Source organism: Hemitrygon akajei, chromosome 13 (assembly GCF_048418815.1).
Source record: "Hemitrygon akajei chromosome 13, sHemAka1.3, whole genome shotgun sequence".
Taxonomy (NCBI): domain Eukaryota; kingdom Metazoa; phylum Chordata; class Chondrichthyes; order Myliobatiformes; family Dasyatidae; genus Hemitrygon; species Hemitrygon akajei.
The window spans coordinates 40,396,988-40,416,840 of NC_133136.1; the positions used below are offsets into that span (position 1 = coordinate 40,396,988).

Genomic DNA, 19,853 nt, shown 5'->3' on the forward strand with positions numbered 1-19,853 from the left:
ATCCCATTTGACCTTGGAGCTCTTTTTGGGATCTGACTAGAAGAATAGGCAAGACAGAACCAGTGTATATGATCTATTAGAAATTTTGGAAGACCTGCACAGGAGATGGGTCAACAACAATAGTGCACCTGGAATACAGGGGTGATACCCTGACTGAGATGGAGATGTGGTTATTGAACAGAAGGCAGAATGGGAATAATCAGTTCCACCTCAGATTGGAAGAGTGTGACTACCAGGAGATCAGTACTTGGGCTCTATCTGTTTATAAGACAACTTACATACATAGATTCTTTGCCCATAAAGTGACACTAAGCACAGGAGTGTCTGAACATAAGGTGACTGACAAGAAATGATAAAGTGGTGGTGGTTGGGGGTGTGGAGAAATAGGTTAGTGGGTGGAGATGTTGATCAGCCTTGTTGCTTGGGGGAAGTAATTGTTTTTGAGAATGGTAGTCTTGGGGTGGATGCTATGTAGTCTCCTCCCTGATAGGAGTGGGACAAACAGTAATGAACAGGGTGGGTGGGATCCCTCATGATGTTACTGGCCCTTCTCTGGCACCATTCTGTATATACTTCATGTCCTTGGTGGTGGGCAGGCTTGTGCCAGTGCTGGTTTGACTACCTGCTGTAGAGCCTTCCTGTCTAGAGTGATGCAGCTTGTTGGATGCTCCCCACAGTGTGTCTGTGGAATGACGTGAGCATAGATGTGCATTGCCCAGCTCTCTTCAGCCTCCTCAGAAACTAGAGGCATCAGTGAGCTTTCCTGATGGTGTAGGCTGTGTTCTGAGAGGTTATGTGAGGTATGCAGTCTCAGGAGTTTGAAACTGGAGTATTGCATACAGTTCAGGTCGCCCCACTACAGGAAGGATGTTGAGGCTTTGGAGAGGGTGCTGCCTGGTTTAGAGGGTGTGTGCTATTATGAGAGGCTGGATAAACTTGGGGTGTTCTTTCCGGAACACCAGAGGCTGAGGGGAGATCAGACAGAAGTTTGTAAGATTATGAGAGACATAAGTAAACAGGGAGTACTGTATCTGTTTCCCAGTGTTGAAATGTCTAATACCAGTGGGCATGCATTGAAGGTGAGAGGGAATAGAGTCAGGGGGGATGTGAAGGGTGAATTTTTTACTCAGACAGTGGTAGATGCCTGGAATGCACTGCCTGTAATAGTGGTAGAGGCAAATACATTAGAGGCTTTTAAGAAACATATGGATAGGCACATGGATGTAAGGAAGATGGAGAGATATGGACATTGTGTAGGCAGGAGGGATTAATGTTTTGGTGCTGCTGACTTGCTTTTTAGCTGGTCGGTACATCATTGTGGGCTGAATGGTCTGTTCCTGTGCTGTTCTATGTTGTATGCTCACAGTTTCTGCTGCTGTGCTGCTGATGTAAAGAGGGAGGTGAATGGTGCACGTTCTCCTGAAGTCCTGAAGTGTATAAATATCGAGGAAGAGGTTATTTGCCTGGCATCAGGCCTTGAGCTCTTCCATCTTCCCCCCGTAGGCCGTCTCATTGTTGCTGGTGATGAGCCACCGCTGTCATGCCATCAATGAGCTTGACGTGCTGTTTGGCCATGCTGCCACGTCTGAGCAGGTTGTACAGCAATGGGCTCAGCACGCTGCCCTGGGATATACCCGTGTTGAGGATGATGGAGAACGAGGAGCAGTTGTGTATCCTGACCATCTGAGGTCTGTTGGCTAGGAAATCCAACATCCGGTTGCACAGTGTTGTGTTTAGATTGAGGAGTATGTGTTTATTCACCGATTTCTGTTGAATAATTGTGTTGAATGCTGAACTGAAATGGAGAAACAGCATCTTGACAAATGTGTCCCTGTTTTCTAGGTGTGTAAGGGCTCTATTGGTTCTGTTCTGTTGGTAAACATACTAGTGAGTGACCAGTGTTGCGAAAATAGAGTCTTTGATATATAATTAAAAACACATGGAATGCTTTTCATGTAATAAATTCAGCAAAATATTACAAAATGTAAATGAAAAGTCTTTGCTCAATTAATGCATATCCTTTCTATTACATTGAAGTCTAATTCCTGTCATCATGATTAAAGAGCAAAGTTCATGGATATGAAAGGCTTGTAAAAGCGGGGATTATGGTTTGTGTAATGTATGGATCTATTTCTCTCAGAGGAATGTCTCCCTTTAGCACTACGTATGGACTGATAACTTTGCGCTCTCTCTCTCTCTCTCTCTCTCTCTCTCTCTCTCTCTCTCTCTCTCTCTCTCCCTCTCTCTCTCTCTCTCTCTCTCTCTCCCTCTCCCTCTCCCTCTCCCTCTCCCTCTCTCTCTTGTGCTGCAATGTGAATACACCGGTTAAAGCCATCTCTTGCACATGTGCTTTTATTTATTTGATGTGTAGTTGTACTGATACAACAAAATGACAATGAGTACAAACTCGAAAGTCAGTGGATATCAGTAATGGCACCAGGAGTCACAGGACGGCAGACTGGAGAGAGAGCGAGAGGGAAGAATTAATCGTTACAGAGAAGGCAGTCATGGACTCTAGCAAAGGGCACCTGAGTAACTGCATAGTACATAGTGAGAGGCACACAACTAGCAAAGTTAAAGTAAAAATAACATGACAATAGCCTTCATCAGGAAAGTTGATGAATTTGATAGTGCTAGTGAGGACTGGGAATTGTACATTGAGAGGGTTGAACTGTATTGTAATGCAAACAATGTGGAAGAGGAAACGAAAGTATCCACAATTCTTAGCTTAATGGGTGCAAAAATGTACAGCCTTTTATGCAACTTAGTAACTCCTGAAAAGCAACCAAGCAAGACATTTAACAAAATTGTTACATTGTTACAAAATATCTTGAGCGTTAAACTGCTGGTAATAGATGAGAGATTTAGATTTTAAAAAATGGAACCAGTCAAAGGATGAAAATTAAGGGACCTGTTAGCCTGACCTCTGTGGTTGGGAAGATGATGGAATCAATTGTTAAGGATGAGGGTGATGGAGTACTTGGTGACACAGGACAAGATAGGACAAAGTCAGTATAGTTTCCTTAAGGGAAAATCTTGCCTGACGAACCTGTTGGAATTCTTTGAGGAGATCACAAATGGAATAGTTAAAGGGAATGCAGTGAATGTTGTATATTTGGACTTTAAGAAGGCCTTCAACAAGATGCCACACATGCTTACCAAATGAAGAGCCCAGGGTATTACAGGGAAGTTACTGGCATGGTTAGAGCACTGGCTGATTGGTAGGAGGCAGTGAATGGGAATTAAAGGATCTTTTTTTGGTTGGCTACCAGTGACTAGTGGTGTTCTGCAGGAGCAGGTATTGGGACTGTTTCTTTTTATGCTGTATATCAATGATTCAGGTGATGGAGTAGATGGCTTTGTTGCTAAGTTTGTAGATGATACGAAGATTGGTGGAGGGGGAGGTACTGTCGAGGGAAACAGAAAGGCTGCAGAAGACTTAAACAGATTAGGAGAATTGGCAAGAAAGTGACAATTGACATACAATATTGGAAAATGCATGGTCATGCACTTTGGTAGAAGAAATAATGTGCAGACTATTTTCTAAACGGGGAGAAAACCACAAAAATCTGAGATGCAGAGGGACTTGGGCAGTCCTTGTGCTGAACACCCGAAAAGTTAACTTGCAAGGTGGTGAGGAAGGCAAATGCAATGTTTGCATTTCATTTCATGAGGCCTAGAATACAAGAGCAGGGATGTGATGCTGAGGCTTTATAAGGCACTGCTGAGGCCTCACATTGGATATTATGAAACAGTTTTGGAGTCCTCATTTAAAAAAAGATGTGCTGGCATTGGAGAGGGTTCAGAGGAGTTTCACAAGGATGAATCGAAGAATAAAAGAGTTATCATATGAGGAACTTTGATAGCTCTGGGTCTGTACTCGCTGTAATTTAGAGGAATAAGGGGCGAAAAGACCAGGAGCAGCAGCTACACATGAACACCATCAGAAGCATAGCAGCAGATCAATAAAAATGGCTCATTGCCATCTTCTGAGAGGCAATGATTGCTGGTCTTACCATGATGCCGGCCACGAAGAAGAGGATAAAAATAATAGTGGTAAAATATGATATATGACACAAAGATATTAAAATGGTGTATAAGATGAATTAAACAAAATTTGACAGGTGGATTGAAAATTATTTTTTTATTTACTGTAGGAGCCATGTATCTATTTCTGTTGGTCTGTGTTGTATTTGGTGTAGCCCCATTTATTTATCACTTGGGTTGTGGTGTGGTAGAAGCAAATATAGCTCTGTACTCTCACTTTGTTTCAGTTACTTCAGTTGAGTCTAATTAAGCCAAGGAGTGGGCTGGGTGTGATTAATTTCTCTATCATGTTAACTTTGTTAATTACTTGACTGCTAGATTGCTTGGTTGTACTGCTTAGTTACGCTATTTGGAACATTAATTTTGCAGTATTGCTAGTTTTTAGTTTTGGTAGTTTCAAATGCCATAAGATTGTTCATCTTTGCTAATTTCTTAGTAAAGGATTGAACATACTTTTTCGATTCAGAAATTTGTTATTTTCGAAGCATGTGCCAACTCCAATACTCGGTCTCTGAGCTGTTTTGGTCTGTTTTCTTGTTTTCTACTGTGTTTACTCATGATTCTGAAGAGGAATGTGAGATATTCCAAACTGTTAATGAAAAAATCACCTGTTAATTTTAGCACATGTAAATATAAGAACAAATATACCCTTCTATTTATATGGCTAATTTATTGTAAATGACAAACTGCACAAAAGCATATGTTGCATGTCCAAACAACAGTAGACAGTAAATAAAGTTTCCACAGCTGATAGGCACACAGTAGTTTCATACATCAAGGTAGAAATTGCTTTTTTGCACCATTTTTAACAACTGGTAATCAAGCAACATTTTCAGTTTGTTATTTGAACAAAGTATTTAACGTAATTGTACTAAATAATAAAGTTTCACTGAAACTGAAAGCATTAGTTGGCATGTTTAGTAATTTGGGCAGCACAATGGCAGATGGGAATTGATCCTGTTAAGTGTGAGATGCTCCATTTTGAGAGGACTAAGTTTGCGAAGATTTGCCATGTCATCTAAAACTTTCACAAATTTCTTTAGATGTGTAGTGGAGTGTATATTGATTGGTTACTTTAGGAGAACATCAATGTCCTTGAATAGAAATACCTACAAAAAGTAGTGGATAGAGCCTAGTCCATCACAGGTAAAGTTCTCCCCCACCATTGAGCACATCTACATGGAGAACTATCGCAGGAAAGCAGTATCCGTCAGGAAGAAGGTACAGGAACATCAGGATCCACATCACCAAGGTTCAGGAATAGTTATTACCCCTCAACCATCAAGTCCCTGAACCAGAAGGGATTAACTTCACTCAACTTCACCTGGCCCATCACTGCAGTGTTCCCACATACTATGGACTCACTTTCAAGGATTTTCACATGTTTTTGATATTTATTGCTTGCTTGCTTATTTATTTATCTATTTATTTATTTATTTATTTATTATTTCTTTTTTGTCTTTTATATTTTTCCAGTTTGTTGTCTTTTGCACATTGGGTTCTGTTCTATTGGATGCAGTTTTTAATTGATTCTATTGTGTTCCTTGTATTTACTGTGCATGCCCACAAGAAAATGATTTTCAGGGTTGTATATAAGATATACATACTGCTTGGTAGGTTAATTAGTCAGTGTAAATTGTCCCGTGATTAGGCTAGGTTTATATCGAGGGTTGCTGGGTGGCACGGTTCAAAGGTCCAAAAGGGCCTACTCCACACCGTATCTCAAAAAATAATAAATATGATGACATATATGTAATTTGATCATAAATTTACTTTGACTTTTGAACTAGACAGATACAATGATTGGCAGGCTCCAAGAAATACTGAGAAACAGAGGAATCTTGTTAAAGGATTCCTCAAAGTTGTTGCGCAATGGATGAAATGGTGAAGAATGCACAGAGGATACTTGCCTTCATTGGTTTGAGTATAAATTTTAATTGGAAGGAAATTATGATAGTACTTTATAAAAATTGGTTAGAACACATGTGAGGTGTAGTGTACAATTCTTGTTGGCACGCTATAAATAGGATATAATTCTACTGGAGAGGCTGCAGAGCAGATTCCCCAGGATATTGGCTGGGATTGGTCATTTCAGTTATGAAGAGCGACTGATAAGCAATGTTTGTTTTCCCCTGCAACAGAGAAGGCTGAGGGGGATGAGATGAGATATACAGAATTCTGACATGCATAGATAGAATAGATGGTAGGAATACTTTTCACATGGCAGAGTCATCTGAAACTACAGGGCAAAAGTTTAGGGTAAGGGATGAAGGTTAGAGGGATTCCAAGGAAGAAGTTTTTCACTCAGATGACGGTTGGAATTTTGAATGTATTGGGTTAATGGGTGGTTAAAGATACATTGAGGATCAGGATGAATATTTAGATTGCATTAAGGCAAAAGACCAGATACTGGCAAATGGGATTAATGTGATAGGCTATATCATGGCCATATCGATAAAAACTACAATCTAACAATATGTTTATCATCTCAGTTTATGGAGAATTTCATACAGTCCACTTGCAAAAATAATTGAATACTTTTGTCATAGATTGCATTTTTGTGAGAAGGAAAATAATTGACCATCATTTTAAGATGAGTGGCTCAAGAATTATTGTTGCAGGCTTGTAGGGAGAAGTTGCAGCACAAAACTGAAAATGAAAGCCTTTAACAGATTTAGGTAGTTGTTGAATCTTAAAGTTTGTTGCATATCTATAAAAACCTCAATCTTATTTTACTCATCCTTTTGCATTTTTCTTCTATCAACATCATTTTCTTATCTCTTCTGGTCACCATTGACACCAGTCACCTTCTGGTACAACACCAAATGTATATTGTTAAGGTCAACCTAATTTGCCTTCTATTTACATGCCTATAAAAATAATCTGCCCCTTGGAAGTTTTCATGTTTTATTGTTTTACAACATTGAACCATAGTGAATTTAATTTGGCTTTTTTGACACTGATCAACAGAAAAAGATTATTTCACGTCAAAGTGAAAACAAATCTCTACAAAGTAATTTAAATGAATTACAAATATAAAACACAAAATAATTGATTGCATAAGTATTCATCCCCTTCAATTTGATATTTTTTAGTAGATGTACCTTTGGCAGCAATTATAACCTTGAATCTGTGTGGATAGGTCTCTATCAGCTTTGCACATCTGGACACTGCAATTTTCCCCTATTTTTCTTTATAAAACTGCTCAAGCTCGGTCAGATTGCATGAGGATCACAAGTGAACAGCCCTTTTCAAGTCTAACCTCAAATTTTCAATTGGATTGAGGTCTGGACTCTGACTTGGCCACTCCAGGATATTATCTTTGTTGTTTTTAAGCCATTCCTGTGTACATTTGGTTTTATGTTTGGGGTCAGTTTCTTGCTGGAAAACAAATCTTCTCCCAAGTCGCAGTTCTCTTGCAGATTGCATCAAGTTTTCCTCCAGGATTTATCTGTATTTTGCTGCATTCATATTACCCTCAACTTTCACAATCCTTCCAGGCCCAGCTTCATTGAAGCTTCCCCATAGCATGATGCAGCCACCACCATGCTTCACAGTAGTGATGATCTGCTTATGCCAAAAATAGTGTTTAGTCTGATGGGCAAAAAGCTCAAATTTTGTTTCATGTGATCAAAAGTAGAGAGAGTGAGCAGCTTCAAGTTCCTGGGTGTCAAGATCTCTGAGGATCTAATCTGGTCCCAGCATATTGATGTAGTCATAAAGAAGGCAAGACAGCAGCTATACTTTATTAGGAGTTTAAAGTGATTTGAAACTTCTATAGTTGCACAGTGGAGAACATTCTGACAGGCTGCATCACTGTCTGGTATGGAGGGGCTACTGCACAGGACCGAAAGCAGCTGCAGTATGTTGTAAATCTAGTCAGCTCCATCTTGGGCACTAGCCTACAAAGTACCCAGGACACCTTTAGGGAGTGGTGTCTCAGAAAGGTAGCGTCCATTATTAAAGACCTCCAGCACCCAGGACATGCCCTTTTCTCACTGTTACCATCAGGTAGGAGATACAGAAGCCTGAAGGCACATATGCAATGATTCAGGAACAGCTTCTTCTCCTCTGCCATCCGATTCCTAAATGGACTTTGAAGCTTTGGACATTACCTCACTTTTAAAAAATATACAGTATTTCTTTTTTGCACTTTTTAATAATCTATTCAATATACGTACTTGATTTACTTGTTTGTTTATTTTTTTATTATTTTTTTCTCTCTCTCTGCTAGATTATATATTGTATTGAACTGCTGCTGCTAAGTTAACAAATTTCACGTCACATGCAGGTGAAAATAAACCTGATTCTGATTCTGATGAAACCTTCTTCCAGCTGACTTCAGAGTCTCCCACAAGCCTTCTGACAAACTCTAGCTGGGATTTCATGTAAGTTTTTTCAACAGTGGCTTTCTCTTTGCTACTCTCCCATTGAAAACTGTGACTGGTGAAGCAGCCGGGCAAATAGTTGTATGCACAATCTCTCCCATCTCAGCCACTAAAGCTTGTAACTCCTCCAGAGTCGTTATAGGTCTCTTGGTGGCCTCCCTCACTAATACCTTTCTTGCACAGTCACTCAGTTTTTGAGGACGGCCTGCTCAGGCAGATATGTGCAATATTCTTTCCATTTCCTGATTATTGACTTAACTATACTCCAAGGGACATTCAGTGACTTGGATATTTTCTTGTATCCATCTCCTGACTTGAGCTTTTCAATAACCTTTTCATGGAATTGCTTGGAGTGTTCTTTTGGCTTCATGGAGAAATTTTGCTAGGATACAGACTCACCAGCAGTTGGACCTTCCAGATACAGGTGAATTTTTACTATAATCAATTGAACCACCTTGACTGCACACAGGTCTCTAAAGCAAATCTGTATTTAACTAATTATGTGACTTCTAAAACCAATTGGCTGCACTAGTGATGATTTGGTGTGTCATATTAAAGAGGGCTGAATCCCTCTTTTATTTGCAATCAATTATTTTGTAGCTTTATATTTGTAATTAATTTAGAACACTTTGTAGAGATCTGTTTTCTTTTTGACACAGAAGAATTGTTTTCTGATGACCAGTGTCAAAAATGCTACTGTGATTCAATGTTGTAAAACAATAAAACATGAAAACTTCCAAGGGGTGGGGGGGTGAATACTTTTTATAGTCACTCTATGCCATGTGTATATCTAGAATGAAAAAAGCATGGAAGATTTTCATCAGAAGGTTGATCGTGAAATCTGGCATTAACTTACGTGGGCAGAAAGGCTTTTAGCTTTTCACTAATTTAATCCTACACTTGAAAAGAAGTACTTCCGTTTTACAGTTATAGTTGTTCAAATCCTAATTTTCCTCCAGAATTTTGGTGCTGCCTATGTGACATTTGCATATTCTTCCCATAAGTGTACAGGTTTCCTTTAGAATTCAAGGAAGTACTGGATGATTGGGTGGTGGGCGGAGATATATTTCTGCCAAAGGCGCTCCTTCCCTTCACTGGCCTGTAGCTCACCCTTGTGCAAGGGTTCCCGATAAAGATCATGTGAAGCCACAGGAGCAGGTGCTGGATGGTTGTATGAATAGCTGGTACATATTCAAGCCCTGGTTATGCAATCACTCACCTCAGGCAGACAATCTCTGAGGTGTATTAATAATGACTCGGGTCACTGCCTTGTAAAAACAATACCCAGAGGAAGGTAATGGCCAATCATTTCTGTAGAAAATGACGATGTGGATTTCCAACAATTTTAAAATACATTGATGTAACATACACAATTACTTGAATGGGGACATGTAAAAAATATGCTAAGAGTATCCAAGTCCAATGAATATGATTTTTCCATAGGCCAAATTGTTAACATAATGAGTAGATGAACTATCCAAATAATAGAGTGGTATCCAATTCATGCAGAATAAGAAGATCATAGCCAGTATATTTCATATACTGTGGTAAATAAAGAAGTGGTCTGTTTGCTGGAGATGATCCTAGTGAGAGTATAACAAAAATATTGTAGCAGCCAGATCTCAGAAAATTTCTCATTGTCTTGTTTTGTACCAGGCTATTTGGTCATGGAATAATAACGGAGATAACAGAGTTCAAACTTGATCAGTCCACAGCTACCTAACGTCCACACCTGTGGGTGTTCAGAAAGGATTGCTGACCAATGATCAGAAATGCTATGATGAGAGGTTTTCCCTTTCTGTTAATATACTGGCTGTAATCACCTTATTCAGATTGGACCATATATCAAACTTAATTTCTACATTTTTCATCTACTTTCCTACTTTTATTGACTCTCTGTCTGGGATTTAGTTTCACACTTGAACAAGTCTTCTGAATGTGTACTTTTCTTCTGAGATGGGATAGCAGGAAGTACAGGGTTGACCTTCATAGAATCACCTGATATGACTGGCAAAAATGAATTAAGCAAATGACTTTGGCCAGTTTCCTCTCTTTGCATTCTTGAAGGAAGTCTTGGCGGGTTATTTACTGGAGCAGTCCATATAGAGGTCTGAGGCTGTGCTCTAATGTTTGCCATTTCTGAAGATTGATTACCTACAATCAGAAGAAAAAATTCTTAGCACAAACATATTTCAAATGGACAACATTGTTAAGAAAAACATAACTAAGGTCTTTTTGTAATTCTTTTACCATGTATTATTTCCATGTGTTTATTGTTTTAATATTAATAGATAATAGATACAGATTGAAATAAATGAAGCATTTTAGAAAACCTGTTCAAAAATATTCATATTAATCTTTCAAAAAGACAATTGAAAATCATATTATTTCTAATGAGTATTGTTACTGTATTGAACTGGAAATTCCAAGCTTTTGTGCATATCCATAAAGAATGAAGGAAAGGAAAGTGAACATTCTTTCTAGTATGCCAATAAAGTTTTTGCTCATGCCATTGTGGGCCCATGCACCATAGGTTCACCATCCCTGGCTAGATTCATCTTAAATGTTGAGAGAGTATCTGTCTTCTCCTCTTCAGACAATATTCCAAACACCCTCTCTGTGAAAGAATTCCTCCTCAGATCCTTATTCTAAATTTCCTACCTTTCACCTTAAACTTTGCTCTTTTCTCTTAGACACTTGACCATAGAAAAACATTTTTTTCTTCTGTCCTATCTATTCCTCTAATAATTTTATATATGTCTATTGGATCAGCCCTCAGTCCTCTCCATTCCTGGGAAAACTAACTCAGACCATCCACTCTCTCGTTTCAAACAACATGCTCTAATTTAGGGAGCATCCTGGTGAATCTCCTCTGTGGTCACTCCACTGTACAAGGTACTGCACTTCATGTTAGGCCTTACTAGTGTTTAATAACTTTGTAACATGATGCTCCATCTCTTATATTCTATGTATGGCCTGAATTACATATCAGCAAAATGAGAAACAGTATGTTAAATGTTTTGATTAGAAGTATTGAATTTAAATCCTAAAATGTAACAATCTGAATCTATCAGCTATGCTGACTTTTCTTTGAAGATTTGCACCAATATCTTGAGAAAAAGTCACCTACATTTATGAGCAGAGTCATCAGCAATAGGACTTAGGTAGGACCTTGCAGGAAGTGAATCTTTAACTTTCTTTCTTTCAAGAGGGGTTATATGCACATTTCCTCCTATAGATAAAAGAGAATGTAAAATGAATAACAAGCAGGTGATGCAGAGTGTATTCTCAATATTGTGATTTGCATGAAAATAGACTTCGCTTTTGAATTTGTTTTTGTATGATGCATACTCTATCACTTGAGATGATTGAATCAGTTTTATTATTGATTGCCACGTCTGGATGTGATCCAATGAACTGCTTTATGACCAACATGGCAACTGCAGCAAGGCGATAGGTTCAAATATTGTAATTTCTAATTTGTTGTAATTTCTTATGTGTGCAGAAATATTATCTCTGGTGCTCAGCAGAAGTTCCACTTCAAAACAGTTTTAACAAACAGATTAAAAAATAAAGAATGCACTGAGAAAACCAATAAAATAATTCAGAATCAGGTTTATTATCACTGACGTATGCTCTGAAATTTGTTGTTTTGTGGCAGCAGTACAATCCAAGACATAAAAAATACTATAAGTTATAATAAAAAATAAATTAAATGGAAAAAAATGTGGAAAAGAGGAATAATGAGTTAGTTTTTGTGGATTTATGGACCATTCAGAAATCTGATGGCAAAGGTAAAGAAGTTGTTCCTAAAACATTTAATATCAGTGTATCAAGTTGAGATAATAATTAATGGGAAATATTGACCCATTAAAATTTAATTTCCTCAGAATCTTTGTACTTTCCTTTGAACCCGATAGGGAGGTTTTAGATTATAATACTACAGATGTTTAATACAAATGAGGTATGTAAAATGGGCCATTTGAGAGATTACATGTAAATATTTCTTAAGAAAAGAAAGCTAAGGGTGAATTAATAAAGGTTATTAATATGATGAAAGGTTTTGAAAGAGGGGAACAGAGAGTATATTTCCTTTTTGGGGGATGTTTAATGGAAAGCCATCAATACAAGAAAGACAACAAAATGTCCCACATGGAGTTCAGAAGAAACATCTTTAGCCAAAGAGTAATGAGAATGTAGAACATAGAGGAAGCAATTGAAGTGAGTAGTAAGTTATGCTGATAGATTTACATAAGGAAAGATGGAAGAAGAATTGAGTGGAGCATTAATGCTGGGAAGAATTGGTTTTATTTAGACATTTTTGCTATTTTTCTAGCAATTGAATTTCCTAATATCCATTCCTGAGGTAGAATTGAAGTAGTTGAGGCTATGGAAATGGGTGTGTGAATAGATTCTGTTGGGTAACCAATCCAATATTCACACTGAAGTATCATCCATAGTTCTATGACTTCCGTGCATTAACCTTTAATTTGACACCCTTCTAAATTCTTTCTGAAAATCCAGATATATTACATCCATACTGCTACTCATATTCTCAAGGAATACTAATATTTGTCAAGCATGATTTCCCTTTTCATAATCTTTGTTGATTCTGCTTAATTACATTATATCTTTACAAATAACCTGCCTCTAATAATCTTTAATAATATATTACAGCACTTTTTCAATGTTAAATGTTAGGCTAACTGTCTTGTAGTATCCTGAAGATATAATTCCCTGAAGAAGGGTTTCAGCCCGAAATGTCAGCTGTTTATTCATTTCCATAGTTGCTGCCTGACCTACTGAGTTCCTCCAGCACTTTGTGTGTTTTGCTTTGGATTTCTAGCAAATGCAGAATTTCTCATGTTTCTGATATTGTAACTACACTTTGTACCTGCCTTATTTGTCTCCACCCATCTTTGAATAGACTTACTACATTTTCAGTTTTCCAGTCCATTGGAATCTTCCCAGAGTCTGGAGAATTTTGGGATTTCACAATTCTCTCTGCACACTGCCTGTGACTTTAAGCCTATAAGATAGGCTATAAGATAGGATTCAAGGGATTTGTTGAGCTTTAGATTGTCAACAACCAGTCTTGTCAAAAAGAAGCTTGTTAGCAACCGTCTTCATTTGTGCGAGTACAACTCCAGCCAATGGGGAGTTTTCTCTTTTATTCCCTTTGAATTCTTTTCTACCATCTTCTCCAAAAATGGATGCTAAATTTAATCAAAACAAAGATATTTGGTGCAATTTTGAGTCTCCCAATTTTTCTGGATATGGATGTTGGTGGCAAGACCAGGAGTTATTATCGATTCCTATAAGATGTTGTGCCAGTAGTAATTCTGCAGTGCTGTTATCTAGACATTTTCTGCATTTCCAAGCCTGTACAATTTGTGACTAATGGGGAATGCAGTTAGTTTCCTGTTGGTGAAGTTGAAAAAGCTGGCATAATTTAGCAGAGATCTTTGCTGTTTCATAATGCTGCCACAGTACATTAGAGATAGAGGTGTATGTTTTAGATGGTAGATGGTGGAAAGTGTGTCAACCAAACAAATTGCTGGGTGATTTGCCATGAATGAGGTCTTGATTTTGGAATAATAGTGAAATAATATGTAGTGTTGTTACTTGGAGGTACGGAGTGTTCATTCACACTCTCCATTGAGTCAGGAAACCAACTGCAAACTGTAATCATATAGTTGAAAAAATGCCAAGCCTTGAGGTTGCACACATAGTAAAATTCAATTCAGCCAATGATGAGTTTATAAAGCTCTTCATGGATGGTTATTTTTGAGCTGTGGAATTTATTTTGAATCTATTCTGTTAATGCAATCACATAAAACACTGGCAGGTGTCTTTAAGTGTGAAGGTGGGGCTTCATTTCCACAAAGGTTGCAAGGTCATTCCTACCACTAAACTCATAGACAGATATGTCTGCCACAGCTGGAGTAACTTGTTGGTTTCTCTTAAGAATGCTTCCCTCTTTTTGGTTTCTCTTAAGAAAGAAAGCTTCCTGTTTAATTTGACATATTTCTTAATCTTGAGAGTCATTTTATTTGAACAGGATTGCATCTGACATTTTATTAAATAGTGGGTAGTGAAGAAAATATTTCCTCTTTCTTGTTTTAGCAGTCTGTGCAAGATGAAGGAATAGACAGATGCCTTTGAAGTGCTGTTAGAGGAATTTATAGCTTCTGTTCTGAAATGCTGTACAAAGGATTGCGAACATAACAAAAACACGAGGAAATCTGCAGATGCTGGAAATTCGAGCAACACACACAAAATGCTGGAGGAACTCAGCAGGCCTGGCAGCATCTATGGAAAAAAGTACAGTCAACGTTTTGGACCGAAACCATTCTGCAGGACATGCTTAATAAAGTATGTTCTTTAAGGGGGTTAAGAATAGTTACATCAGAATTCTTATTTGAGATTGAGTAACCCAGATTGAGATTGTTTATGTAGAATGTGTGTCCTTGAAGGATTTGTGGATAAATACATTATAGGGCTATTTGACTTTGATGTAGGCAACATTGCTTTGCAATCTGTAATTTACTGTCATTCTTTAGAGCGCTGGAAGTATGAGGGAACCAAACAGCTGTGCTAAATGGACAAAGTTAAGCTCATCATGTGTTGAATACAAATAAAGTTTGTTTTTACTTGAAATGTACAACTGAAAGACAAAAAAGAAATGGATGAAATTATGCTGTAAACTTGTCCAACAAACTTCAGTGGGATTACCAGCTCCTGGAAATCATATAGAATAAAATAAGGAATAGATACTTTATCATTTAAAAAAAACTCTCTCTTTGTTATGAATAATTGAAAACACTAGAGTATTTCCATGTAAATCTTAAACAGGATACAGATGATATGGGCCAGCCGGTAGTGTAGTGGCATCAGCACTGGACTCTGAGGTAGATGGTCCTGAGTTCAAATCTGGCCAGGTCCCAAACTAGGCTGCAGCAGTATCTGCATGTAAGAAAGGCCCGACAATCTACTTCCCTATCTTGCTACGAAGACCCTATGGATAACTACACTATCCATAGGGTTGCCGTGAGTTGACAGCACTCAACAACAATAACAGATAATTGAGAATGTGTCTCTCCAGAAACCAACACAATTGGAAAATGTTTCTGCTTAAGTAGAAATAAAGAGACAAAAAGCAACTAACATATCTAGGAACAGGAGTCTTTTAGCGAAATTAGCTGAAAATAGTTTTAAAGACAGCACTAGAAAATATACTTGAATATATTTGCTCAAAATTGGTCGGGACTACAACAGCTGACGCCATCTGTGAATACTTTAGAGGGCAGATAGATCCTACACATAATTCTGATGCTCTATATTTTTTTCCAAAGCACAGATGTTGACATTGACATTCTTCAACTTGGAAGACATTGCCCATGATACTTTTAGCCAGCAATATCTTGTAACTTCTACTTAGTCATAGAGTGTACAGCACAGGAACAGGACATTTGGCTCATCTGGTCAATGTCATCCACAATACTCATCTACACTAATCCCATTTGCCCAATCTCTCTCTTCTTTTCTATCCAAAGCATTTAATGTTGTAATTGTTCCTGCCTCTACCACCTCTTCTTGCTGCAAATACCTATGTGTGAAAAACCTTACCCCTGAAATCTTTAAATTCCTTCACTCTCATCTTAAACCTGTGCCCACTAGCTATAGACTCTTGTGCTCTGGCAAGAAGACTCTGTCACAACTGTATAAACTCCATAAGTTTAACCCTCAGCCTCTTCCAGTGAGAATAGACAGCTCATTTAAAAAAAAGGATCTAGTGCTTTACTGGTGTATAGGACAAATAAACTCTTCTTGGGCTTCTAACTGGGTACAGGTATTGATTTTATTAACGTTTCGATGATAAACTCTGCCATCTTCATCAGGGAAGATGCCTAGGCATGTCTAGTCAGGTGGTTTTTATACCCTGCCGTTTGTCCTTCCTGATTGGTTTGTCCTCATCCAATAAGGTTTCCGCTCTCCTAGCTTGTTTGCAATCGAATTCTCGTTCTTAATTTTTGTTAAAATTCCTTCATCTTTGTTAAAATTCTTTCCCTCCAGTTTTATTTCAATGGCTTCCTTTACCAAGTGGTCCCAAAAGCCATTGGTACAGCACAGTAGTTTTGTGCTGTTGAAGTCAATCCTACGCAATGTTCAGCTACCGCCAATTTCTCTGGGTAACCCAAATGGTTTCTGGAAGGATCATGAGGATCCTGAAGAAATACAGGATTAGTATGATCCACAAACCTGTAAGGAAGCTCAAATCACAGCTTATATGGGTCGAAGATGAGCCGGGATTCAGCACGGCTGGTGTTTACAGGATACCCTGTGAATGTGGAGTAACATATTATCGGCTGGATAGGACATACGGTGGAAACCCGCATCAAGAAGCACAGGAGGTGTATCCGTTTGGGTTACATGCAATGCTCTGCTCCACCGAGTTCTCCAGGTAACCCAAACGATACACCTGCTGTGCTCCTTGATGTGGGTTTCCACCGTGCATCCCGTCTGGCTGCTATATGCTGCTCCATTTTCACCAGAAATCCTGTAAGCGCCAACTACTGTGCCGCATCAATAGCTTTTGGGACTGCCTGGTGGAGGAAGCTATTGAAGTAAAACTAGAGGAAAAGAATTTTAACAAAGACAAAGGTCTCGCTCTAAGTAAGAACTGGAAATCGATTGTAAACAAGGTGGAAGAACGGAAACCTCATTGGATGAGGACTAACCAATCGGGGGGATGGATGATGGGAGTATAAATACTACCAGACTGGACATGTCTAGGCATCATCCCTGCTGAAGATGACAGAGCTTGTCATTGAAACATTGGTTAAAATCGACAGCTGTCCCCTGCTGTCAGCCTGAGAAGAGTTTATTCGCCAGCCTATCTAATCTCTCTTTATCAGTTCTTATTAGTATATTGGTTAGTATCTCTGTCTGACATCTGGAACATCAGGGTTCAATTCTGTAATGGGGGGATGGTTTCACATCACCTGTAACCTGTCCTGGTCCACCCACATAGGTGCTATGGCAAAGAAAGCACAAATAGTTTCTCTGTTTCCTCAGGAGGCTATCCCCTTTGATCCTCACCATGTTTTTTATAGATGCACTATTGAAAACATCTTATCTGGATACATTACAGGCTTATGTGGCCTGCAGAAAGCTGTGGAGAGTTGTGGATGCAGCTCAGTACATCATGGAAACCAGCCTCCCTCTTAGACAGCTTCTACACTGCTCTTAGAAGACTATTGAACAGTCCCTTTGTATGGTAAGATGAACTCTTGACCCCACAATCTACCTGTATGACCTTTCACGTTATTGTCCACCTGCACTGCATTTTCTCTGTAACTGCAGCATCATATGTCCAAGCTCAATGCATTGAAGTAATTAAATATCTTGCATGATGATTGCAGCTCCAGCTGTAATAACGACACTTGACACAAGCAGGATAAAGCAAATCATTTGATTGGCATCTTATCCACACTCATTTCCTTCAGCTTCAGCATACTATAGCTGCAGTGTGTATTATCTACAGAAGACGCTAAAGTTTATGCCAGAACTTTCCAAGCTAATGATCTCTGATATCAAGAATAATGGGGCACCAGACTCATGAGAATACTCCATCTGCAGGTTCGTCTCCAAGTCACACACCCTACTGACTTGGAAATATTCCACTGTTCCTTCATTTTGTGTGTGGGTGTGTGCATGTGTGCTATAGCAGTAGTAAGTGTTATGAGCATCGTAATGCTAGTTTTGTCAGATGATATTTCAGCATTGCATCACTTTCCTAAATCAAATGAGTAAAGGCAGAGAAGTTTTCTTTACCACTGGGACCATAGCAGAATGAAACATTTCTGATGCAGAACAGTTGCTCACTGCCCAGCTGAAGATAAATTATGCCAACAGAGTGCTAGGATTACTTCCAGTGTTAGTGAAAGTTAATTGGTAACTTCCCTTTAAGAGCTAAAGCCCTGATGTTGATACAGATAAGTAATACAGATAAATACAGATTAAGTTTGTCAGGTTGAATGGGAGAAAAAATGGTGTGGGCCCCTCATAAAATGCTGTGTATTTGCACTTATTTAAGTGTGGAGAGATCTTTCAAAACCTGTAGTGTTTATCTGTTACTAGCAGAGGTTTATCCACATGACATCATGTTGACTCATTGCCTGAGGAATTCTGAATCATTATTACATGAGTTACTAAGTATTTTAATACAATATTTTAAGAGTTACCTTTAGGATTGCTATGTAAGTAAGGGATGTGAGGATGATGTGCGAATTCCACTTGTTTGGCTCTTTCTTGCAGAAAAACTTCCAGCAGCTTTGCCGAAGGAGGAGCAGTCCATGCTTTGTGAGGCAAAATATGATTGGTATCTTTAGCCCACAGACATTCTAAAATTTGTTGAGTGCTGGTTCGATTCTCAAATAAGTCATGTTCACTGCGGCTTTTTTGGGACCTGTGAGCAAAGTGATGTGTACTAGATTTACTGTCTGTGTTCTGAACCATGCAAGGTGAATTTGAAAAAAGAGGCTTGCTATGAATTAATGGTGGGAGGCTCTCTGTCCGTATAGGGGGAAGACTTTTGTATATTTGTGTTTTATTTGATGGCTGGCGTCTTCGAATTGTTAGTTCTGTGGTTGTTTTCCTCAGTCTATTCTTCTCTGCCTGTTCCTCGAGGTCATCACAGTTGTTGGGATCCAAGATGCAGTCAAAAGTTGTTATAATGTCATCAACTTCAGAAGTTTCATCTCTTAGACATTTATCCCTATTTTTATCTTTCCGAGTGACCTTTTGTTCATCTTTTTTCTTCTTACAGGAAAATATCTGGTTTAGTACACTGAAGCGTCCCTCTTTTTTCTTGCTTTGGGCAGGTTGCTGTCTTATAGCATCAGATCTGTGGTCAATAACATAATTCACAAGAATTTCTCAGTAGATTTTATAAAGACGTTCATTATTTAATTCCTGATTTTAAAGGAATTAATATTTGAAAATATTTTAACTAAACATTGAAGCATGCTGCATAGACACAGTTACTGACTTGCTTATTTGATATTGTTTCAGAGTACGGTATTTTGTACATTAAGAGGTTTTTGGCTGCTGATTCTATGTGAAGGTGTCATTGTACCATTAATTCTCCAACATACACGTTATTTCACACAATTAATTCTTGCTTGATATACTGTAAATTCAACTTTGCTTAACTTTCCTCTGAGGATCAATTGTAACACTGGACATTTTGTTTATTTTTGTTTAACGTTGGTTGCAAGAAAACATCAGCCAGAATATCTGCCCCTTTTTGAATGGAACCATGGAATGCTGATTAAGTGTGGCGGGAGTTTCAACTAAAAGCTTCGACCTTCCTTCAAAGGTTCTCTATTTTTCAAGAGGAATTATTTTAATTCA

General features: G+C 38.4%; 1 protein-coding gene across 2 annotated transcripts in view; it reads right to left on the minus strand.

The window, feature by feature from the left end:
• Positions 1-4,717: 4,717 nt before the first annotated feature.
• Positions 4,718-19,853, minus strand: part of ankrd55 (ankyrin repeat domain 55) — a 147,805-nt gene continuing 132,669 nt past the window's right edge. For both annotated transcript variants that reach the window (XM_073064457.1, XM_073064458.1), the window contains 3 exons: positions 18,683-19,344; positions 11,566-11,667; positions 4,718-10,589 (listed from right to left, as the gene is read on the minus strand). In XM_073064457.1, coding sequence (XP_072920558.1) covers positions 10,321-10,589; positions 11,566-11,667; positions 18,683-19,344 — 1,033 coding nt within the window. In that variant the 3' untranslated portion in view covers positions 4,718-10,320. The remainder of the gene's footprint in view (positions 10,590-11,565; positions 11,668-18,682; positions 19,345-19,853) is intronic.